This window comes from Eulemur rufifrons, chromosome 5 (assembly GCF_041146395.1).
Source record: "Eulemur rufifrons isolate Redbay chromosome 5, OSU_ERuf_1, whole genome shotgun sequence".
Classification (NCBI taxonomy): domain Eukaryota; kingdom Metazoa; phylum Chordata; class Mammalia; order Primates; family Lemuridae; genus Eulemur; species Eulemur rufifrons.
The window spans coordinates 48,165,600-48,190,204 of record NC_090987.1 but is presented as its reverse complement, the minus strand read 5'-3'; the positions used below and the strand labels follow the sequence as shown (position 1 = coordinate 48,190,204).

The window sequence follows — 24,605 nt, the reverse complement described above, 5'->3', positions numbered from 1 at the left end:
TTTCTTTCTATAAGTTACCCATTCTAGACATTTCATGTAAATGAAACTATATGATATTATATGTTGGTTTTTTGTGACTGGCTTCTTTCATTTAGTATAATGTTTTCAAGGGTTACCTATGTATAATATGTGTCAGTATTTCATTCCTTTTAATTGCCAAATGGTATTTCATAATATGGACATATCACCTTTAATATATCCATTCATCAGTTGATGAACATTTGGGTTTTTTCCTACTTTTTAGCTATTATGAATAATGTAGCTATGAATATTCACGTACAAGTTTTTTGTGGACATATGTTTTCATTTTTCTTGGGTATTTACTGAGGAGTGGAATTGCTGGATCATATAGTAACTCTAGGCTTAACATTTGGAAGAATTGCCAAATGGTTTTCCAAAGTCACTGTACCGTTTTATCTTCCCACCTTCTTCATCTCTGTTTTCTCTCTTTAAACTAGGAGTTGGCAAACTATGGCCCAAGGGCCAAATCTGGCACACAGCCCATCCTTGTGAATAAAGCTTTAGTGGAACAGAGCTATAGCCATTTGCTTGTGTATTCTCCGTAGCTGTGTTTGAGCAATAATAGCTGAGTTGAGTAATTGCAACAGAGACTCTATGGCCAAAAAGCCTAAAACATGCGCTCTCTGGCCCTTACCAGAAAGCGTTTGCTGACCCTGCTTTAAACCTTTTACCTTTGCATTGGATCATTGCCATTGTTCTCTCTCCAGGGAAATGGCCCGGTCAGTGTCCATGTAAGGAAGGTTATGCAGGAGAAAAATGTGATCGTTGCCAACTCGGCCATAAGAATTACCCAAGCTGCGTCCGGTGTGACTGCAGTCCAGCTGGCAGTGTGAATGACGATCCGTGCACAGAGCCCTGTCTTTGTAAGGTAAGCAAGCGTGGAGGTCAAAGACACCCCTGAGTTTCCTTCAAGGTTCTCTGAAAAAGAAACATGTTCTATTGGCTCTGACAGTCAGTTCTTGAGCAAAGCAGTAAAGTTTAAGAGAACTCCCCCTCGCCCTGCCTCCTGGGAAGCATGACATGTCACACCGAGTTGGCTGTATGTCCTTGGATGGGCACTTGGTTTTCTTCTTTTGAACCTCTGGCAATGGCCATATATTCCAGAGGCATTTCTGTGACTTCTTAGATGACACCAAACACTGCATACCTTTTCTTGGGCCTTGGCTTAACTCTTCTGTGACTTTCTTTTCCAGCTTTGTCTTTGGAGGATAGCTGGGTAGATAATAAATTTATAAGAATGCCAAGGAAAGGCAGATATGTTATTTTGGATTTCTCTTCAAAAGGAATTGAACAGTCATAAGAACTACATTAATATGGTACCAGTGAGGGGTTTCGTTTGGCCATATGAATTAATAAATAAGTTCCCAGCAATTCATAGGATTTTCCTTTGTTCCTTACGTACTTATTCCCACATAAGCCGAATCTTAGGCACATGTTATATACGACTGACAATAACCTTGAGTATTTATGAATAGGACACACAAATGGCCCTCTTCAGATTTTAAAGTGCTTGAAAGATCAGCAAAAATGGAAGATTTAAAACAAAACCAAATAAAAAATCCATTTAAATGTAATGACTAAGCTCTAAGATCTCCAGACTTGTTCTTAACTACAAAATCAAATATTTATTTCAAAATATCTATTCTGGAAACATAACTTTGGACTCTTAGGTATTTACCTGTTTCTGTTGTGGATCACTGAACACCCGTTTTGTTCATGTCGTTTAGTCGATTGAGACACGTTGGTTTCAAAAGCTGACCTGTTCCCTAACCTGCAGGACAACGTCAAGGGGAAAGACTGTGATCGCTGCAAGCCGGGATTCTACAACCTGGAGGAAAGGAACCCGCAGGGCTGCTCCGAGTGCTTCTGCTTCGGCGTTTCGGATGTCTGCGACAGCCTCTCCTGGCCCATTAGTCAGGTGGGAGGTGGCCAGGATTTAATGTCCAGCTCTGTCAGGGCTGTGTTAGGAAGCAATGAAGATGACTTCCCCGTCACACCTCTGTCATCACTTTGGAAGGACACTGGCATGGGTCAAAGGCAGCCCACTGCTTGAAGTCCCCCTGAAGTGCCTTTCTAGGCCACGTGCTTATGGCCACATACATGCCCCTGTGGAAACAGCAGGATGAGATGGCACCGCAGAGCACACGGTGCTCACATTTCTGCTGTGGGGAAGGCATCGAGCGGGGAGGTCTGCTCTCAGCCCACCTGCCCCCGCTGGCCTCAGGCCAGGGAGACACCAGGACGTGGGGGTTTGAGAATGTTCCAGCTCAGAGAGGCCTGTGGGTAGGAGGCACTCCTGGGGCGAGGGTGGGAACAACAGCAGGTGGCACAGGGCTTGTGAGCGCAGGCAAATTGTTTTGGGAACATGGAGCTCTGGGGGCGATGGGGTTGAGGGAGAGCCACGTGGTACCTAGGGGCAGAAACAGTGTGGTGGCTGGAGGGAAGGAGGAGCTGCTGGGCACGAGGCTGACCCACTGGTGACCACTGTGTCCCCATGCCTCGGGGAGCACTGTCATCTCTATGTAGATGACAGATTGGGAGTACAGGATCTGGAGGTTATGTGTATACATTTTTTAGCCTTTAGGGCAACAACGAAAGGGGAGTGAGTTAGCAAGAGACATTTTACTCAATGTATTTATTATTAATAAGTTCTTGGTTTTTTAAAATCTAAATCTATGTCTATGGTCTTTCTGGTTTTGCTCATTTACTTGCTCATCACTGATCTGGATTTGGGGTACACGAGACTTGTTCTCAGGTTTTCCTCGTCCCTTGACCAGTGGAAGGGTCAGGGGTCATGAGGTTCAGTAGCCACATTGTGTGAACGCAGCCCTAGTGGAGCTTCCTGGGTCTGTCTCGTCATTGTGAAAACGTTAGTACCCGGTGGGGTGCAATCTAAGGTGACACCTATTTCATCTGCTAAAATTCTTGTGTTTTTTTTTTTAAGGTGAACAACATGTCCGGGTGGCTGGTCACTGACTTGATCAGTCCCCGGAAGATCCTGTCCCAGCTGGATGCACTGGGCGGGCGTCAGCAGGTCAGCGTCAACGACACGGTCACGCAGCGGCTGGCTGCTCAGCACTACTGGGCGGCCCCCGCCGCCTACCTGGGGAATAAGGTGCGTGCCGGGGGGTAACAGGTTAGTCTTGGTGGTCACTGGAGTGTCGGCAGAGCCTCCCACGGCCTTTACGTCTGGTACACGGGAGCTTTTCGGGCCTCGTTTGGCTTTTCGTTACATCATTCAAACACGAACTGTCATCCTTCCTGGCCCAGCTCCTAGGTGGTCTGGTTGGTGAAGTCTTCCCCTTCCCCGCAGGGACTTTCTGCTTTCCTCTGGGCGCCTGGGGCGCCTGGGCCTTTACGACGAAGTCTTTATCCCAGTCCTGCGTTTAGCTCACCTGGACCGGCGCAGCACCCTTGGCCGAGTAGAAACCAGGGGCGTCTCTGCCCCCAGGACTGCCGTGTGGCCGCCCAGCTGGCAGTGACAGGACAGCCTGTCGCACGTAGGAATAGGTAGAATACTTTGTTTAATTTTAAGAATATATAAAATGGTGATTCTGCAACGTGGAAATTGGCTTGCAAGTTTGGACCTTCCCTTCAGCAACGAGTTTTCATCGCCTCCCCAATGATGCCTCATCTCTCCAATTCTGATTGAACCAAAGATACATTCGGGGGAATCTATCTCAGTGTAGCTCTGCGCTCCCCTTCCCGGGAGTTCGGTTTGTTTAAAGCAATGGTGAGCTTTCACAGTAGTGTAGCCTTGTAGCTTGGTTAGTTCTTACTTAATTTGATGGTTAGATTTTAATTTTATAGCTTGTTTTATATTATATATTTTTAAGGGTTTTTGAAAATGATTATTTTTTTCCATCAAATTATAAGCCTAGAGCATGTGTTCTATTTATAGTATGATTTTATCAACAAAGCTCAATGATTTTGTTTTTTCCTCTTGAGATCACGTCTCCAGTTTTATGGGGCAAAACTGGGTTCTGAACATTATATTGTTGTCACATATCCATCAGAAAGAAAATCTCTATTTTGCATTAAAGGATATCTGATCAGGAAGAAATACCTGTGGTCCTTTCTTTAACTAGCAGATCAAACATGTTCCTTATTGCTCTGCAAGTAGGACAATGGAATCAAAGTGTGGCTATTGTAGTCAGGGGTCAAACTCCCCACCTCTAAATTATTTAAGTGAAATAAATACCTATTGTATGATGGACAGAAGTTTATAGCAATTTACCTGGAGGTCTCTAAGAGGAATACATTTTTCTTCTGTGCATTCAAACAATATCCTGCATTTCTGTAATATAGATTAAACAAAATGTTCACACAGCGTGCTTTCCTTTCGCTGCCTTTGATGCTAATCTCCTCACCCTCGTGGCCGCTAGGGCAGCGTGCAGCCTGGCTGTGTCCAGATGGACTCCAGTGGCCTCTTCCTCTTACTTAGGGGCTGGGGTTGTTTTCCCCTTCGGTGCTCATTCTCGCTTAAACATTTCAGCTGACTGCGTTTGGTGGATTGCTGAAATACACAGTGTCTTACGATCTTCCAGTAGAGACAGTGGACAGCGACCTCATGTCACACGCGGATGTCATAATTAAGGTCATTACTTTTGCTTTGCTTTGCTATAGAGCTAAAGGCTTAGAGGGGTGATAGTTTATGACTGAAAGTGGCTGGTGAGGCCCTCCCAGCGAGGAGGTGGTGGCCGGGTGGCCATGCAGCAGCGCTTGGCCTCGCACGGATGGTGAGTGTGAGAAGTGTCTTTGGGCACTTCTAGAGTTGCCTCAGAACAGCACCTACCACTCTAACCTTTATCCCCAGCATGAGCCCATCTTTTCACATCTACAAAGGAGACGGGTTTTTGCTCTGACCTCGAAATTACCCTTTTAAGTCCCTTTTTTCTCTTCTGCCACTTTGCCTCCCAAACGAACCAATAAGGCAGTGCTTGGCGATGTGGGGACAGCAGATGTGTTCCCATGTTGTCCTTGGCCACTGTTCTGTCCCTGAATCCTCACTCCCCACAAAGACACCCAGCTCAGCCTCAGGATTCCCAAAGTGGGAACGTCCGCGGGTCTGGGGCACGTCTGGGCAGAGACGGCTCCAGGTTTTGCCTCTGGTGCCCTTTTACCTGGAGCGATCCCCTCCTCCAGCCCGAGCAATTGGAAACCGCAGAGGGCAAATCGCTTTTGTCAACAGCAATCTTGTGAAAAGCTGGAGGTTATTTACATACCTTTTCTACTTCTGTAATTTAGTTAAAGATTAGGAGTGTCAGATGAGTTGCTTTGATAAAAGCTGGGGCAAATGCAAGACTTTGTTTCTTTTCCAAGATCCCAGCAAAGTACACAGTCTTTTGGTTTATTACCGAGTCCGTCTAAGAGCAACACAATGAAGCACCTTTGCTGTGAAGTTTCTGGGCCAAGAGTTTTATACACACCATTATTTGTTTGCCACAAGACGCTGAGCACAGTTGAAAAATCTGTTGCTGAATACAAAATTGGATTTTATTTTTCATCAATAAATTGAGTTATAAATATATTATCTCCTGCTTTTAAATCTTAGGGAAATGGACTCACTCTAATCACACAGGCTGAGGGCCTGTCATTGCAACCCTACGAAGAGTACTTCAATGTGGTTAGACTTGTGCCTGAGAACTTCAGAGATTTTTACAACAAAAAGGAGGTCGATCGTGACCAGCTGATGACTGTCCTTGCCAACGTGACACATCTTTTGATCAGAGCCAACTACAATTCCGCAAAAATGGCTCTCTACAGGTATGTATTGAAAAGGGAGGAAAGACTTATGGTGAAGGTATTTCAATCTAGTCTTTATTATTTCACGCTTTAAGCTTATTTGTTATTTTAAGGACACAGCTAAAAGAACTGGCTGTCCTAAAAAGATATTAATTTTATAAATATGTTAATAATTTTATTGAAGATATAAGAATAGTTGTCCACGACAGGTGTATCTAGTAGGTGACACACTTGACATTAGGATCAGAAGTTTTCAAGGGGGGGTTCCCAGCAATGCCTGATGAGTGAGCAGCTGTCTGGACCATGTCGCATCTGCTCCTCGCTCTCTTGATGTTAATGGTCTTCGGTTTTAGACTGGCTATTTAAGCAGATGTGTCCATCCATGGACATCTTATTACTAGGAGAAGGACAGTTTCTGGCAGTGCCTTGGCAGGCTTCAGAGTTGGATGCAGCTAATGCAAACACTGTATGACGCATTTAAGGATAATCTCTGTATTGATAAGATAATTGAATGGATCAATTTTTTTTTTTTTTTTTTTTTGAGACAGAGTCTCACTTTGTTGCCCGGGCTAGAGTGAGTGCCGTGGCGTCAGCCTAGCTCACAGCAACCTCAAACTCCTGGGCTCAAGCGATCCTCCTGCCTCAGCCTCCCGAGTAGCTGGGACTACAGGCATGCGCCACCATGCCCGGCTAATTTTTTCTATATATATTTTTAGCTGTCCATATAATTTCTTTCTATTTTTAGTAGAGATGGGGTCTCGCTCTTGCTCAGGCTGGTCTCGAACTCCTGAGCTCAAACGATCCGCCCACCTCGGCCTCCCAGAGTGCTAGGATTACAGGCGTGAGCCACCGCGCCCGGCCTTTTTTTTTTTTTTTTTTTTTTTTTTTTTTGAGACAGAGTCTCACTGTGTTGCCCAGGCTAGAGTGCCGTGGCGTCAGCCTAGCTCACAGCAACCTCAAACTCCTGGGCTCAAGTGATCCTCCTGCCTCAGCCTCCCAAGCAGCTGGGACTCCAGGCATGCGCCACCATGCCTGGCTAATTTTTTCTATATATTTTTAGTTGTCCAGTTAATTTGTTTCTATTTTTCAGTAGAGACGGGGGTCTCGCTCTTGCTCATGCTGGTCTCGAACTCCTGACCTCGAGCCGTCCTCCTGCCTCGGCCTCCCAGAGTCCTAGGATTACAGGCGTGAGCCACCATGCCTGGCCAAATGGATCAATTTTTAGGAAGGGCTTTCCAAATAGGCATCAGACCCTTCCCATGGTAATCTATGGGCAATAGAACATCTTTGCACCAAAAGTTGAAGGCATTTCTAGGGAATAATGATGGCTCCCAAAAAGTGTATTGTTACAAAAATCTTTAGTTACTTAAAAAAATCAATTACGTCACCATTTTGTTTGAGTTAAATCGTCTGGGAACCTACCTTCACTGAGGTGTAGGATGTCATTTGTGAGCGTGTAAGTCACTTAAGGACCCCTGTCTGTTTACAGGTTGGGGTCTGTCTCCCTGGACGTGGCTAGCCCCAATGCTATAGACCTGGCAGTTGCTGCGGACGTGGAGCACTGTGAATGTCCCCAGGGCTACACAGGGACCTCCTGCGAGGTGACGCTTCTCTTTTCTTCCTGTCTTCTTCCTTTCCTCCTTTCCTAAGGGGAAGACAGTGCACTGGAGGTGATGTAATCATAAACATTTGGATTTTAAATTTAGAAACTCAATGTTTATGTTTGGCTCAGACTTTTTTGGGCTATAGGAATATTAGAAGTCACATTGTTAGGAGAAATCTGACTCCTTGGCCAGGGGTAGGCTGTGGCACCTGGAAGTCCCCTGAATTAGGGCTGCCCTCTTGCCGAGATCGACAGGAAGCTTGCGGGACCCGTGCCATAGTCTGCATTTCTAAGGAGGATTGAACTTAATTGTATCTGGACATTCACAAACCACCTGCAGAAGGTCAGGGTGGCTTTAGACAAGCCAGGTGCAGTTGGAGACCTTTTAGGGCCCTTGCTATTTTGCTCTGGTGGGCCCCACCTCACAGGTGAAGTATATAAAAATGCACTTGCAATCATCAATAACAGTAATCTGTTGCTAAAGAAATTTTGAAATATATTTTGAAGCTGTTTGGACATAAGTATTAATAGCACCTGTTTTTTACTGGAAACTTTCTATGTATTTGGCACTATTCTAAGCTCTTCCCAAATGTTACTTCTTTTAATCCTGACAGCAACCGTATTTGGTAGGTACTCCAGATGCTTTCTATTCGATAGATTAGGAAATGGAGGCACAGTGAAATTAAACAGCTTGACCAAGGCCATACAGCTGGGAAGTGGTCATATTGCGGTGTGACCTTTCTCTGAGCTGTTAGCCACCATATAAAACTGCCTCCCACATGTTTATCACCTACTCTGATGACGTACATTCGTCATTGGCTATGATTTCTTGGCAATCATTTTTGCAAAGTGAGAAAATTTCACTATAATTTGTTTTTATGAATCTTTATCAATCATAAATTTTGCAGTTAATAAATTTGACCTTAATGTTTCATAATGTAGATATTTAAGTAAATATTTCTATTTATATTTAAAATATTTTGCAATTTATCTGTTTTTTTGTATTTTGGAACCCATGAATTTTTTTTTTAGTTCTCAAACATTTATTTTGAGGCCCAGCAAATGTTTGTAGGTCCTAAGCCGAGTATGCATAGTGCTTAGTGGACACAGCACACTAAGGCCAGCTCAGCGAGTGCGAGGTGGGAATATGGGAGCGGGCATGCGGAGGCAGGGGGATCCCGGAAGTAGAAGCCACTGCCCGCTTGACCGAGAGGCAGCGAGCGATGGGCAGCGGCTGCTGAGTACGCCACATCAGCCGGGCTTTGGAGGAAAATGGGGCTGACCAGCATGGGGTGGCAGACCGAGCAACACAGGAAGCTTAATATACGTTTTCAAGTGTTTCTGTTAAGCATAAGAATTCATTCTTTAATCAAACTCTTCTTCAGAGGCTGACTTAGAGAATCAGGCAGCCACCAGTAGAGAATGGAAATTGCTGTAAGCCGCCACGCAGACCTCCGGGCTGATGCCTACTCGATGCCCACCTACAGACCGGCCCCCGCTCCCCAAGGCGAACACGGCTGGGTGGAGGTGTTAGGGGACTTTCACAATATCTGTGTGAATGAATGCCTTTGTGCATTATTTGTATAATTAAAATACTCTTTAAGAATTCTTTTAAAACACAAATCTAAGCCTCCTCCTCCCATGCACCCACGAGAGTGTGCTGGCTTCCAAGCGAATCATCCCCAAGTCTGCACTTAAAGGCATTTCGTGTTTGCTGGAGCCCTTGGCAGCTTACGGTGGATGTGGCCTTGGGGGTGTGCACACTTGACCTTGAATCATTCCACGGGCACACTGGGCACACTGTCTACCCGCTCTGTGTTCCACATTCCATATCCACAAAGTAGAGATACTGTTTCTCAGGCTTGTCATGAGAGTTAAATGAATTTCTGTGTATGGGGTGGTTCCCCGCTCCTCATGGGCAAGGTGTGGCGTCCTTGAATGAATGCCCATGTTGCCTGTCCAGGCTGGGCCCTTGGAAAGCACATCTGTAATGTTTGCTCAGTTAAATGGATGCAGTTTGACACTGACTTGTACTTGATGGCAACCTTTAATGAATTATAAGCAAACGGGGGAAAAATTAAGTTGAGAGGAAATAAGTCCTCTTGATTGAAACATTGTTAGATGGCTAAATGTTCCACAATTTCTAATTTAAGATATTGCAGTGGAAGACCACCAGTAGAAAATGTTATCCACTGATTAAATACAAATGATTGGATCATTTCAATGGAAGTGCCACTATTTTTTTTTTTTGAGACAGAGTCTCACTCTGTTGCCCAGGCTAGAGTGCAGTGGCGTCAGCCTAGCTCACAGCAACTTCAAACTCCCTGGCTCAAGCAATCCTCCTGCCTCAGCCTCCCAAGTAGCTGGGACTACAGGCACGTGCCACCATGCCCGGCTAATTTTTTATATATATATATTTAGTTGTCCAGCTAATTTCTTTCTTTTTTTTTTTTTGAGACAGAGTCTCACTCTGTTCCCCAGGCTAGAGTGCCGTGGTGTCAGCCTAGCTCACAGCAACCTCAAACTCCTGGGCTCAAGCGATCCTCCTATCTCAGCCTCCCGAGTAGCTGGGACTACAGGCATGTACCACCATGCCCGGCTAATTTTTTCTATATATATTTTTAGCTGTCCACATAATTTCTTTCTATTTTTAGTAGAGATGGGGTCTCGCTCTTGCTCAGGCTGATCTCGAACTCCTGAGCTCAAACGATCCGCCCACCTCGGCCTCCCAGAGTGCTAGGATTACAGGCGTGAGCCACCGCGCCCGGCCAATTTCTTTCTATTTTTAGTAGAGACGGGGTCTTGCTCTTGCTCAGGCTGGTTTCCAACTCCTGAGCTCAAACGATCCACCTGCCTCGACCTCCCAGAATGCTAGGATTACAGGCGTGAGCCACCGCACCCGGCCGGAAGTGCCACTATTTTTAACATTATATTATGTAATATACCATAATACTCATTGCATAACCATTACATATTTTGTGCATGATTCTACCTTTAAAAAGAAGTAAGGAACTGAATTATGGTGATGGTTACACAGCTCAGTAAGTTTACTAAAAATCATTGAATTGTACACTTAAAATAGGTGAATTTTATAGCATGTAAATGATACTTCAGTAAAGATGTTTGAGAAAAAAGAAATGCATTTCTCTTCTCATGGACAATTGAGCAGTTTATTTTTCCAGTGTATTGGAGAGGAGATGATTTGCCTCTTTTTTTTTTTTTTTTTTTGCAGTCTTGCCTCTCTGGCTATTATCGTGTGGATGGAATACTCTTTGGAGGAATTTGTCAACCTTGTGAATGCCACGGCCACGCAGCTGAGTGTGACGTCCACGGGGTTTGCATTGTAAGTCTACCGCTGAAACCTCGCGTCCTCTCCTACCCATTCCAGAGCCATTTACTGTGCAGAAGTGAATTTTTTAAAATGCTTCCTCCACAGGGTAACCCTGACCTCATAAACCCCGAAGGAAATTCACAGATTTAAGTTCATGTCATGAAATGTTTCCTGGTATTTCCACGCCCCCCCGTTTTTTGTTTTTTTTTTTTTTGCAAAAAGTTATGTTAGTAGTAGTGGAAAAGGTATATCTAATTTCATTACAGTTTTTCAATTAAAACAATGAAATGTAATTATTTATTATTTTCACTTGCTAAGATTATAAAGCAATATAAAGGCAGAAAATGTCCATTTTTTAAGTACAAAGGATAGGATCTTTGCAATGAAAGTGCTAGTATTTTTAACATAAAATACCATAAGAATGTTAATAAACATCTAATAATCACACCCACTTGTACGTTATACAATGCCTTACAGTTAGTTCAGGTAAACTTTTCAAACAATACCTCTTTCATGCAGTATATGTTGAAATAGGGCTTAACAAATAGGTGGCTAATCTTGAGAATAAACTTTGGGGCAGGTATAGGGCAAGAGACTTGTTTTTTAACTTCTATCAGGAATTCTTTTAGGCCCTATGCCTTGAAGCCAGGCCACACTCCGGGTTCCAGTGGGTTCACTCCTATAGCTGGAGTGAATGCATGTGCTAATCACGTACCCTCCTCACCAGGCAGGGGAGTGCAAAAGAGATTGATTGAGTCACAGAGCTAGGGAAAGATCTCAGCATGACGCCCCAAATTGCTTATTGTCTCTAGAGCCTAATTTTTCTATATTCGGTAAGTAAAGCTTTCATGTTGTCCTTTGTTCATTTCTCCGTTCTGTAAGTCAAGCATCTGTAGGAACTGCCAGAGTGGTGGTTTGCAGGCAGACTCAGTGTCCTCAGGTGCACAACTTCCAGTAGCTTGACAGGGTGGTTGCTTTTCTGTCTTTTTTCTGTCTACCACCCATTTTTCAGTTTTGTCAGTTGACCCAATTGTGTCCTGTAGCATTTCCCCCTCCAGTACCACCCCCATCTGGGATCAGATATTGCATTTCATTGCCAAGTCTCTTCAGGCTCCTTTAACTGAAGTATTCCCACTGATTTTCTTTGTCTTTCATGAAATTGCCATCTTGAATAATACAATCTTTTTTTAAAAAAAAAAATAGAATGTCCCTTATTCTGGGTTCTTGTGTTGTTTTCTCATGGGTAGAATCAGGTTGAGCCTTTCAGGCTCTCAGTGAGGCGTCTCGCTCAAGGCACCCCCTGTGGGAGCCCCAGCGTCCATCTGCCATCACTGGTGGTAGTAATTCTGGTTATACAGGCAAGGTATTGGTCAGTTTTCCCGCTCTATATTATAATAACGCTTCTTTCTTTTTGCAATTAATAAGCAATCTGAGGAAGACACTTTAAGACCATGCCAGCATCCTATTCTTCATCAGAATTTCCCCTTAGATTTAACAGTCTGATGATTCTTGCCCAACCACTACTCACTATCATTGTGTTTGCAAAAGGATGACCCTTCACCTCCAGCACTTGCTCATGTGTGTAAGTGGCATGCAGGGCCCTGCTGTCGCAGCAGCCTCCCTTCCCCACATGTGTGTATTATTTACCTTATCTTCTCTCATACTCGTGGAATCCAAAGATGCCTAGATGTGCCCAGGGGGAGTGTATTGAGTGCTTTTTGATTCCATGACGAAGATTATTGAATGAATATTGTTGCATTGCTGAGTTTCTGGATTTTGTTGCTTTCGTTTTGAATGTGGAAGTTTATTTTGGCAGGCAGTTAAATTATTGCGGGTCAGCTTGATTGTTTCAAGGGTTGTTTGTAAACTTTGTTAGGGTGGGTCTAGTATAGCCTCTACTCTATAGTGGGGTTAGCCCTACTGTTAAGGGGTTTCCTCGGGTCTCTGCAAAGTGCCAAGTATTTCTCTATAAAGTGCTGAGTATTTCTCAGGGTTTCCACACTGACTGGTGAGAATTCTAATGTCCCTTAGCTCTGTGTGAGTTCAAAATTTTTCAGCTTACAGCTCACCTGTATTTCTTTGTCTGTCTTCCTGGAGTTTCACTATATACTTTAGAAGCTTAGCATTCAGTAGCTATATTCAAAGGAGTCCCTGTGCAGATTTCTGGTGCTCTTATTCTGTGAAGCTCCAGTACTCTGCCCCAAATCCCACCTGGCCCAGCCTCCCCAGACTCTGAGCTCTGTGTCCTCCATGCAGCAAAACCACCACCCTGATTTGGGATCCTCCCACCCGCACCTCCTGGCAAGAGCCTCCCGGAAGAAAGACTTGCAAACCTAGGACTCACCTTAATCACTTCCCTTCCCCCAGGCACCGCAGCCCTCGCTAGCTGCTGTCCAGTCTCTGAAAGCAGCTGTTTGATATATTTTGCCCCAGTTTTCTAGCTGTTTTCTACAGGTGGGCAAGGCTAGTACTTGTTACTCCAACACGGTCAAAGTGAAAGTTCTTAGGTTTTTCATTTATACAAATTACATTTTTAAAAATTAGTTAATCTGAAACTATAACTTAGAGTTTGGTGACTGGTTTTAGCATTTTGTCTTTTTTTTTCCACTTGGACTTCAAATTGTTTGTAGAGGAACCTGAAAATCCTGTAAGGAAACCCAAACCGATTCTCCTTTTCACGCATGTGCCTTAGGCGTGCGCACACAACACCACCGGGGACCACTGCGAGCGGTGCTTGCCCGGCTTCTACGGGGAGCCTTCCCGAGGGACTCCCGGGGACTGCCAGCCTTGCGCCTGCCCTCTCGCCACGGCCTCCAACAAGTAGGTGTTGCAGCTGCACCAGTGGCTTCTGCAGCGTGGCCAGGATTGCCGCCAAGACGCGACTGACATCTCCAGAGCGAGACTCTGCGTGTGTGTAATTAGAGTGTGAATTTTGCCCAGTGGTGATTGATTTGGATTAGAGACAGAGAGGTGGATTATCTTCTGTAAAAAAAAAGTTTGGCGTATTAAAGTATGCGAGAAAATCTGTGTGGTAGCAGGACATAGCACACTGTCTAGCCCTCTCGGTCTAATGTTGGTCATCAGTTCTTCCACAGCTGTACATTGTGCACCTACCACTGGCCTAGGGGGCAGAGGGGATACAGAGAGGAATAAAACACTGTCCCTGGGCTTAGGAAGTCTTTGATCTGATGACCAAAATATGTAACTATGAGGCTACATGGGAATGGTCTGAGTTCACTCATTGATTGAACAAATATATATTGAGTGCCTAACTGTGTATATAGGGCGTCACAGCAGGTACACTGAGCGTCACACTGTTCACACCTGGCTGCTGGCCCCAGGGGACTCATAGGTGGCCATGACTTTAGTGGAGAGCTGTCCCCCGGATGGTGGGGCAGAGGGAGGGCAGTGTCCATCGTACCTGGAAGGGTGCAGGACTGACCCTGAGGAAGCCCTTCTCTCAGACTTGGAGGAGGATGAGGAGGAGGAGGAGGAGGAGGAATTCCACTGTGGCATAGATGGGTTTCCAGCCAGGAGGAGCTGGGTGCGCCAAGGCAGCAGCAGGAACGGGCAGGTTCTGTCGGAGGAACTGCAGCTGGCGCTGGAGCAGAAGGCCTGGGGGGAGTGGAGAGAAGCCTACTGGGCAAGGCCTTGAATGTCATGCTAGGGTGTGTGTGTCCTGCAGGCCAGCAGCTTGAAAGCCTCTTTCTCTTTCACTGGTTTAACCATCAGAACTCTTTCTCCACCCACTCCCAAAGAAGTCCCCAGAGGGATTTTTTATTTGCAACTCCAGGACATAAAAAGGATGCAATCCTGGTGATTTGTGATTCAATCAGTGGGTACCATCATCAGTCACCCCAGGCAGGCCTCCCCAAGACACAGGAATAGGGTTTGAAGGGACGCCAGTCAGCAGTGGGGGTCCCTGGGAGCCGCAGGAGCCTCCTGACCATGCTGTGTGTGGAGAGCTCACTCTTGCTCTGGCGTGGAAAGGGCTCTGAGGCAGGAAGCCAGTGCCAGGGAACTGGAGGAGAGGAAGCCGCTTCCCAGGGGCGTCCGAGCAGGCCTCCTGGGGAAGTGGCAGCTGACTGGGGCATTGGGCTGAGCTGGGTTAACCCAGGCAGGACGGGGAGAAGCAAGGGCATTTCGGGCGGAGGGACAGAGGAGCAGGGAGCAGTGAGAGTCCAGTGCCTAGGAACGTGGGTGAAAGACAGATGGGTCTGGGGGCGGGGGTGGGTTGGATGGCCCGAAGCCTTAGGCTCCCAGCTAAGGAGTGAGGACTTGTTGAAAGTTTGTAAGCGCAGGAGCGGTAGAAATTAAGCATTTAAAATATTTAGAAAATCTGCACCATCCATTGGAAAATGGCATTTATTTCTGTTTTGTCAGTTTCAGCCCCACCTGCCACCTGGATGAAGGAGAGGAAGTGGTCTGTGACCAGTGTGCTGCGGGGTACTCGGGAGCTTGGTGCGAGAGGTACTCTGTGTTTCTCCACTGGTTGCAGAAAGCTGTGTTAACATTTTTGAAAAATTAAATATAAATTCTATGTGCTTATTTTTAAATGTATAGTTAAGTGTGGTTTTGGAGTTTTGAGGCGTAATAATTATTTCATAGAATCATAGAGAAAAACTGATATATCGGTTAAAAGATGAATGTTAGACCTTGCTAGAAATTTTTAAAGAATGGTATCTCTCCTGGAGCTAATCTGAGTTCTCCTCAATAACGATGGGGAACAGCAAGGAGTCAGAATTTGTGGTTCACACGTTGGAGGATTCCATTGCTCTGGGCAACTGTCAGGTGGCAGGTGGTTGATTTAATAGCTGTCTTCCTGGAAGACAGCTGGAAGCCACTGTTGTCTTTCCCCATGTGGCCATCAGACCCAGCTCTGGCCAAGCCCACGGGAGAGCTGCGTGGCTCACCGAGTGTCAGCGGTGGGTCCAGTTTGTCCTGGACACGGGTGCACGTCCACAGGATATATGCCTCGTTTTGGACGCTCTGCCCGTTTGTGAGGATGGGTGAAGGAGGTCTGTGGATGGTTGAGCGTGGAGTTGTGTCCCTTTAACAGTAAATCTTAGGGAGAAAGTCGGTCTGATTTATTAGCCCTTCAGGGAGTCCCTGGACTGTGGGGTAAGGTCTTGAGTAATTGCGTTTGTTTGATCTCGCTTTCAATCTCTGATACAGATGTGCAGACGGTTATTATGGAAACCCCACAGTGCCCGGGGAGTCCTGTGTTCCTTGTGACTGCAGCGGCAATGTGGACCCCTTGGAGGCTGGCCACTGCGACTCGGTCACCGGAGAGTGCCTGAAGTGCGTGGGGAACACAGATGGCGCCCACTGTGAAAGGTGTGCTGACGGGTTCTACGGGGACGCCGTGACTGCCAAAAACTGCCGCGGTGAGTGCAGGGGCTCTTACTTGTCACCATAGAATGTCTCCATCCGTCCACTCACATGTGTCAAATAGGGCTCAGCTTGTGGCTGATATAGGTGGCTTTATCTTGAGGGGTTGCTTGTGTTAATGCAGGGTCTCGAATTGATCCAGTATAGACCCAAGACTCAGTTCGTCTCTAGCTACCCCAGGGGAGCTTGGTTAGTGGCTCTCCATGAAGGTCAGTGGCCTGGAGAATGTGCACCTCCCACTCGAGGAGGAAGGGTACTTTACAAAGTGCCAGCTCTGCCCGGGACTGAACTGGAAGAAGAGCGATCGATGCTCAAAGCCCATCGTGTTTGGGTGGGAGATGCCGAGGGGCTGCAGGAGGCTGATGGTGTTCCAAGGGGAAGGGTGGGAAACGGTGAGACTCGAACCCTGGAAACTACATAAGCATGGAGTTGGCACGTCTTTGCAGCCTGTGCCTCAACTACCCTGCTCTACCCCCATTGCTCTGTTGAGTTCTGCTTCGAGCCTGGAAATTATGCAGCATGTCAAACCACTCAGAGAGAAAAGTAGATTTTCATATACCTGAGATGACCTAGCCGTAGGGATGACTCAGCCCTCAGACGTTTTTGGCACAGTCTTGAAGAAGGAAAGAGTTCAAGTGGCAATTATAAATTATTTTGGTGATTTCCGCACAAATGCCCAAGTCCTATTATGGTATTACAACATGGAGACACAAGAGGGCGCTAGCGACACAGAAATAGTATTTTCACAGGCCACGTTAGAGATGGAACATGTTTTACAGCCTTGGGCCAATCAGCCTCATCTTCTGCAGAGTGGCCGCCTTGGTTGGGCATCCTACCAAAATATTATGATAACTGGTATTTGTGTAATCCTGCAAAGTGTACAGAATGTTTTCACAATCCTCATGTCATTTCTTTTCACCTTTTCTACAAGCTTGGTGATTCATTCTTTTGTTCATGCACTATTTATTAAGTGTCTGGTATTTTCCAGGTATTATCCTAAGTAGCATGATAGGTAGCTGGAGAATTATGGTCCAAATCTATTGGGAACCTACACGTGATGATGGTATAGGGGAGAAAGAGCACCTGCGGATGCCAGGCTTTGGAGTCTAACTAACGTGGGTTTGATTCCAGGACCGACTGTGCTGTGTGACATTGGGCAAATTTATTAACTTCTCTGAGCCACTATTTCCTTATACATGAAATGGATGTAATTATATGTGTATACTAAGCCCTTTCTTTTTTTTTTTTTTTTTTGAGACAGAGTCTCACTCTGTTGCCCAGGCTAGAGTGAGTGCCGTGGCGTTAGCCTAGCTCACAGCAACCTCAAACTCCTGAGCTCAAGCGATCCTCCTGTCTCAGCCTCCCGAGTAGCTGGGACTACAGGCATGCACCACCATGCCCGGCTAATTTTTTCTATATATATTTTTAGCTGTCCATATAATTTCTTTCTATTTTTAGTAGAGATGGGGTCTCGCTCTTGCTCAGGCTGGTCTCGAACTCCTGAGCTCAAAGGATCCGCCCACCTCGGCCTCCCAGAGTGCTAGGATTACAGGCGTGAGCCACCGCGCCCGGCCAGCCCTTTCTGAGAAGTCAGTGGGATAAGAAATTTTAAATTCTAGACATTAAATGGTTACCATTATAATTACTAGTAATAAAATGGTAATTTTTATTATTTTTCTATACCAATGCTGTCCAATAGAAATATAATGTAAACCACACATGTAGTTTAAAATGTTCTAGTAGGCACATTTTAAAAAGTAAAAAGAAATAGGTGAAATATATTTTAGTAGTATATTTCATTTAATCCAATATATTTTAAAAATCATTTTATCATGTAATCAATTTTTAAAAGTATTACATATTTACTTTCTTTTTTAATACTGATTCTTCAAAATTCAGTGTATATTTTATAGCCCGGCTCAATGAGGATGCTAAATTTTCATCAGAAATACCTGATCTATATTTAGATCTCGTAAAATTTGCAGTTGGAAAGGTGGCTCAAACATACTGAAGAGTTTTCTATCGTGTACCAGAAAATCATTTTCTTTAATATTGGCGTCCATGTTGACAAAGCTGCTTCAGGACTCAATTTAAATTCAATCAGAGATCCAGCTCCTCGGGTGCGTCAGACGCCTCCCAAGCATTCGATGGACAGGTGTGGTTAGTGGCCACCACGTAGCAGCAAAGGTCAAGGGCAATGGATGACCTCCCCAGGGTGTGCGTGAAGGCCGTGGAAGCATGCGGAAGGGCAAGTCACCTGTGCCAATAATCTGAGACTTGAAGGGTGTGAAGGAGGTGCCCGAGAAGACTGGGGTGCGGGGAAAGTGTGGCCCCGGCAAGCGGTGGGCCCTGCCGGAGGCACAGGCTGGAAAGAGCGTGGCTGGGGTGGAAAAGACAGAGGCTTGGGGGACAGCAGTCCTGGGGTGACAGGTGGAGGCAGCCATGTGGGAAGGGTCTCAGGTACAGTGCTGAGATGACAAGGATATACCATCCGCCCCGTCCTGGGACTCACCGGCAGCTCCCGCAGACTCTGAGCAGCCCAGGGTGTGACCAGAGCTGGGCGTCTGCTATTCCCTCTGCCGCCACCGCTGCGGGCAGATCTCTGCGGGGTGCTGGGATGGGAGTCGGGACCAGAGAAGCATCCTGCTGGCGGAGTTAATGAGGCCTTCACGTAGAGATGAGGAGATCAAAAATAAGGTAGGAAATAGGTCCTAGTGGGAAGTGGGGAGCAGGGTCGGAACAGGGAGGATTCGGGTCTGGGTCTGGGCTGGTTACGGAGCTGATGCTGGCCAGGCTCTCTCTAGCTTCTGACATTCACACTTTTTATTCCTTTCTCATCTGTTCTTTCACCTTCCCTAGCTTTGATGAGACAGATTCCTATGAACTGTTTCTGGATATTTCACTAGAAATCCTTCCATTTCTATAATAGGGGAGCCTCCATGGACTTCCCAGGGGTCCCCACACTCTTAGATAAGACCGTATTTTATTAGGCGAAGCCAAGGGAGAATGCTAGTGTTTTATATTATTGACCTTAAAAAAAAGCAAATTCATATGGTTTAACCCAATATCTATTTACTCACCTGTATCCCCAACTGTCTTGAAGCTTGGTAAGAGAACGAACCGATTAGTCAGTTTCGCCTGCCTTGCCCTGGAATAGCAGCCAGAGTAGTGGGTGTGGGGACGCTCGCGCAGGTCGAGTGCTGCTGAGAGGGGTGAGGACCGTGGGAGGTTGAACAGTAAAGGAACCTTATATGCAGTGAGTCAAATGGGTACAATATTTATGTTGTGCGGTAGTTACCAGAATTAAGATATATGCAAAGTACTTGGCTGGTCATTAACCGTCAACTATTCTAAATTAGTATTATTTGTAACATGAATAATATTTTAATTGATAATTACCGTAATAATGGTTCCTATAGCGAGAAGAGCTACTAAGAGCTGTGTGACCTATGAAAAGTCCCACAATCTTTCTAAGTTTTAGATTTCACACTGAAAATACAGAAAAGTATAGTCCCTCCCTCCTAAGTTTGTTATGAAGGTTCAAAGAAATACTGACTGTGACGGGGACACACACTGACAGTGACATCGTACAATAAATATGATTTTTTATTATCCTTAATATTTTGTGATGCTCATACCCACATTGAACTTTAAATATTCCCCAGAGGAAGAGGAGGCGTTAAATGTGACACAGAGCGGGAGACGGGGTAAGAGACACAGGAGGAGCAGGAAGGAGACTAGAAGGGGGGTGTCCCCAAAGCCTCAGTAAGAGGGAGCTTCCACAGGGAGAGAGAGGCCAGCGGGTCTCATTCTACAGAAAGGTTCAGCAAGATGGGGCTGAAATCTGCTCCCTGAGTCTGGCACCTAGGAAGTCCCTGGAGACTTTAGGAAGGGCGGTTTTAGCAGACAAGGGGCAAGGAAGACACGGTGCGAAAGCGGGGTTGGATGGACGTGCCAGGAGGCAGGGAAGGGAGACGGAACCTCAGCAGGAGAGGACAGGGGTGCAGGTGTCTTGTGTTTAATGGGGAGCAGTTGGGAAGAGACCGGTGCCGAGGAGTCAGCGGTAGCGTGTGCAGTCAAGCCACGGGGATGGCAGAGCAAGTCCCTAAAGAGCTCCAGCGAGCGCAGCCTCCTGGGGACCGTAGCATCAACTTGCTTGCGCCGGGCAAGGCTGGCCGCAGTCCGTGAATGAGGCGGGATTCCAGGGCCTTCTGAGCGCCAGCCCTCGGTTTCCAGCGTCTGCCAGCGCTGCTGCAGCACGTGCCTCACAGATTGTGCTTGGGCTGGCCATTCTTTGTGAACGACGTTTTTTCTTTTCCTTTCTTACATTGTTATGTCTTGACAGACATTGTACATTTTCTCCGAACATGCATAAACAGTGGCTGGGATATTTTGTCAGTGAATATGAAATATTTTCACTGAAGTGCATGTTGACGGTTGCCCTATGAATATTGATTTAACATTTTTTGGACCCTTTAAATTGCATTGCTTTGAGAAGATGGGGAACTTCATTGCTTTAAATGTTAATGTATTAACTGTACATAAATCTGAAATGTCTGGCCTGAAACTATAAATGACTCATGGCTTAGAACAGGGAAATATTTTTTATTAAATTATGAAATATATTAATAATATTCATTGTACTTATCTAGATTATGTTGTAACTGAGCTTTCAGATATTAAATACATACATGATTGGAATGAGAGCAAATGGCTTAGTTGATTTTGAAATCTCCATTTCATGTTTTTCATGGAAATTTGTAGGTCACTTAAAAACTTGTAAGGAATTTGTGAAATTGGTGAAGTTACTTTACTAATTATTATCTTAATAGCATTAATTTTGTTTTCTGTGATGTTTCCTTCTACCACCCCTGTTTTCGTTTACTTTTCAGAAAAATGTGAAATTTTTTAAGTTATTGCAAATGATATTTATTTTTAGCTTTGTGATTTGAAACATTGAATGTTTACATTGTTTCTTTTGGGGATTAAAGATCTTACGATCACCATACCCAGAAGTGAATGTTAATGTGTCTTTTGTGTGTGTGTGTGTCAGCCTGCAGATGCCATGAGAAAGGCTCCCTTTCTGCTGTGTGCCACCTCGAGACTGGACTCTGTGACTGCAAACCACACGTCACCGGACAGCAGTGTGACCAGTGCTTGGTAAGGTGCTTGCTGGTCGTTGCATGCGATTAAAGTCTTTGTCGGTGGTGTTTATAATCGACACCTTGGCCGAGGTTCAGAGGAGGTTGAGCGCATGGCTGTCGGGAAGAGCTCACTCCCTAAGCGTGGCTGTGAGCGCTGTGCATCCCCATCTGAGATCAGGTATTCGCTGGGCAAAGGGATGGGATCGTGTCATGAATACTTTATGGTTCTATGAAAGATCCCAGGTGTGCTTTGGAAAACATTCCAGTATGTGTAGCTGCTTATTAAAACATCCGTTGCCTGCTGTGGTTCTCCCCCCTGCTGAAACAGCACGGCTACTATGGGCTGGACTCGGGGCGAGGCTGCCTGCCCTGCAACTGCAGCATGGCGGGCTCCATGTCGGATGACTGCACGGATGAAGGCCAATGCCACTGTGTCCCAGGTGTAGCAGGAGAAAGGTGTGACAGGTGTGCCCACGGCTTCTATGCATACCAGGATGGTGGCTGTACACGTAAGCTCTTGAGTTCTTTGTTTGGGACTTTATAGTCATCCTTAGACTTTCCTTTGAGCCCTCCCTTGACTTCTGACTAATTTCTGTTAAGTTCCTTTACTTTTTCTCTTCTTTGTGTGAGGATTTCATACTGTTTTCCTGTTACCCGACCCCTATCAGGGTACAAGCGTAAGTTTTGGTCATGGCTCTGCCACCTACTGCCTGTGTGAGCTCAGATTAATTATGTAGCTTCACTGAGCCTTAGTTTCCTCACCTGTAAAATGGAGAAGCTAATTGTAACCTATATCAAGAAATCATTGTAAGGGTTGTGTGTAAATCCCTAACACAGCATCTGGCACATAGTAAGTGCTCAATAAATATTAGCTCTGCCTGTTCTTGGGAATCACAGATGCCTTTCAGGAACTCAAAGAATGGTTCAGACTGTTAGTAAAAGGTACCTAACACCATCAACTCTTACCCCTTTAATTACATCGATCACCCAGGTCTGTAACAAACCATTGTCTTTGTTCCAGCCTGTGACTGCCCGGACACCCAGAATACGTGCGACCCGGAATCTGGAGAGTGCGTGTGCCCTCCTCATACTCGGGGTGTGAAGTGTGAGGAATGTGAGGATGACCACTGGGGCCACCACCCAGAGAAGGGCTGCCAGGTGTGTGCTGCCGTCGACGCGTTTGTGCAACTGGGCGTTGCTGTGCCGTAGCGTGTCTCGTGCCTCTTCTTCTACCTGTTCACTCCGTTTTAACCTGCTGAATAGCCTTGTGGTTTATACTTAAAACTCAGCGTAGATTGTAGAAATCACAGTGGAGGAAGCAACACCCTTAAAACACCTTATTCTAGGTTTTCTTAAAAAGCTGAATCGGGAAATTGATTAGAAAATCCAAAAAAAAAAAAAAAAATTTAGTGCCCTTTAAATAAATTGTGCAATGTAGACTATCTTCCAAGTGAAAGTCCTAAATCACTTGAATGAGGGATTATTTCCAATCTTGGAGGGCTCCACTTTTCTAGGTAAGTTTCTTCAGTTAAATGTGGACATGGTTTGTGTTTTGAAAACAGTGGGAAAATTACTGGACTCCTAAAATAATTTTGCTAGATTGTTTTGACCTGTTGGATTTGATTTCAGTTCACAGTTTTGGGCCAATGCACATGTGTTGCTAAGATGCACAAATGTCCAGCAGTGCAGTCCCTGCCTCTTGCTGGCAGGTGGCAGGGTGATTCTGTGTAGCAATAGTGAGAGGTTGGTTCATTTGCATAACTTCCCCACATTTAGTGTTTTCCTGTAATCCAAATATGTGTGCTGATGAAAACATAAAAGCTGCCTTTTTATTTAGTTAGTATTTCTTCTTGCAGCCCTGCAATTGCAGTTCGGGGGGCTCAACCGGCCATCAGTGTGATGTGCTCACCGGCCATTGCCAATGCAAGTCGGAATTTGCTGGACAGCGCTGCGATCAGTGCTCTCTGGGCTACAGAGACTTTCCAGACTGTATTCCCTGTGACTGCGACCTGAGGGGGACATCAGGGGACAGCTGTGACCTGGACCAGGGTCTCTGCAGCTGTGCGGAGGAAACCGGGACCTGCTCTTGCAAGGTGTGTGCTGTGGATCCTCCTCTTTCTGCCTCTCTCCAACTTGTTTTTTTTTTTTTTTTTTGGAGACAGAGTCTTGCTCTGTTGCCCGGGCTAGAGTGCCGTGGTGTCAGCCTAGCTCACAGCAACCTCAAACTCCTGGGTTTAAGCAATCCTTCTGCCTCAGCCTCCTGAGTAGCTGGGACTACAGGCATGCACCACCATGCCCAGCTAATTTTTTCTATTTTTAGTTGTTTGGCTAATTTTTTTACATTGTTTTAGTAGAGACGGGGTCTCGCTCTTGCTCAGGCTGGTCTCAAACTCCTGACCTTGAGCGATCCTCCCGCCTCGGCCTCCCAGAGTGCTAGGATTACAGACGTGAGCCACCTCGCCCGGCCTCCAGCTTGTCTTTATCACTCTTAGACTTTTGACTGTTTAAATGAGCAGCTAAGTTTTAGACACTTCTCCTAATGAGGTCACACTCCCTTCAAGGCCTGAGTGTAAATTCTGGTGTGCTCCTCTAGAATCTCACATTACTCTTAAAATGGAATTGTTACTGTTGATTACAAGTGTCAGATGATGGATCCGCTTTACAAAACTCTGAGTCTTCGATCATGTGTTCCAGTGGGCCGAGTGGCTGATCGTCCTTGAATGTGCAGTGAGTTAGACAACACAGCCTGCAGGGAGAGTTGTGATGTTGTAGCTGTGAGATTGTTATACTCTGGTGTGTGCTGACCATACTGATGGAACATAAAAATTCATGTTTATTGTTTTCCCAGGAGGCAAGACTGCCATGTCATTTTAAATTTCGTACTCTCCATCAGTTTTCCCCATGTGCCTTGTTATCGGGAGGTCATCGCCAGCCTCTCTGGTCCTTTCCCTGTGGGTGGTGAGAGGGAGGCCCGCTGGATTGGTGATGGCTTGATGAGGAAGGGGAAGCTGGTATAGGCAATATGGCCTGGGAATAATGATGGAATCATCGGTCTCCCTGTTTTTGGCTGACCACATCTTACCACAGCAATGCTCGTAACAGACATGCAGAACAGCAGGGACCTGCCTTAGCAGTCACCTGGTCAGTGGTTCTCCAAACTCTCAGATCGTCAGAATCACCTGGGGACTCGAGGCAGATTCCGAGCCCGTCCCAGGAGATTCTTATCAGGAAATCTGTGTCTTCGAAAGCTTCTACGACGATTCAGATAATCATCTGTGTTCCGGAGTCGTTGATTGAGTCTTTGAGAGAACCGATGCTCATAGAGTGTAGGGACCCATTCCAAGAAAACAGTGACATTTGTGGACCTAAA

At 45.7% G+C, this 24,605-nt stretch overlaps 1 protein-coding gene across 1 annotated transcript in view; it reads left to right on the top strand.

Moving 5' to 3' along the window:
• LAMA1 (laminin subunit alpha 1) overlaps positions 1-24,605 on the top strand; it is a 127,999-nt gene that overhangs the window by 43,424 nt on the left and 59,970 nt on the right. The window contains exons 13-26 of the mRNA XM_069467850.1: positions 729-889; positions 1,799-1,939; positions 2,966-3,136; positions 4,517-4,618; positions 5,576-5,787; positions 7,256-7,367; positions 10,602-10,712; positions 13,393-13,520; positions 15,084-15,170; positions 15,876-16,087; positions 21,145-21,251; positions 21,564-21,744; positions 22,257-22,393; positions 23,092-23,328. Of these exons, the coding sequence (XP_069323951.1) occupies positions 729-889; positions 1,799-1,939; positions 2,966-3,136; positions 4,517-4,618; positions 5,576-5,787; positions 7,256-7,367; positions 10,602-10,712; positions 13,393-13,520; positions 15,084-15,170; positions 15,876-16,087; positions 21,145-21,251; positions 21,564-21,744; positions 22,257-22,393; positions 23,092-23,328 (2,099 nt within the window). The remainder of the gene's footprint in view (positions 1-728; positions 890-1,798; positions 1,940-2,965; positions 3,137-4,516; positions 4,619-5,575; positions 5,788-7,255; positions 7,368-10,601; positions 10,713-13,392; positions 13,521-15,083; positions 15,171-15,875; positions 16,088-21,144; positions 21,252-21,563; positions 21,745-22,256; positions 22,394-23,091; positions 23,329-24,605) is intronic.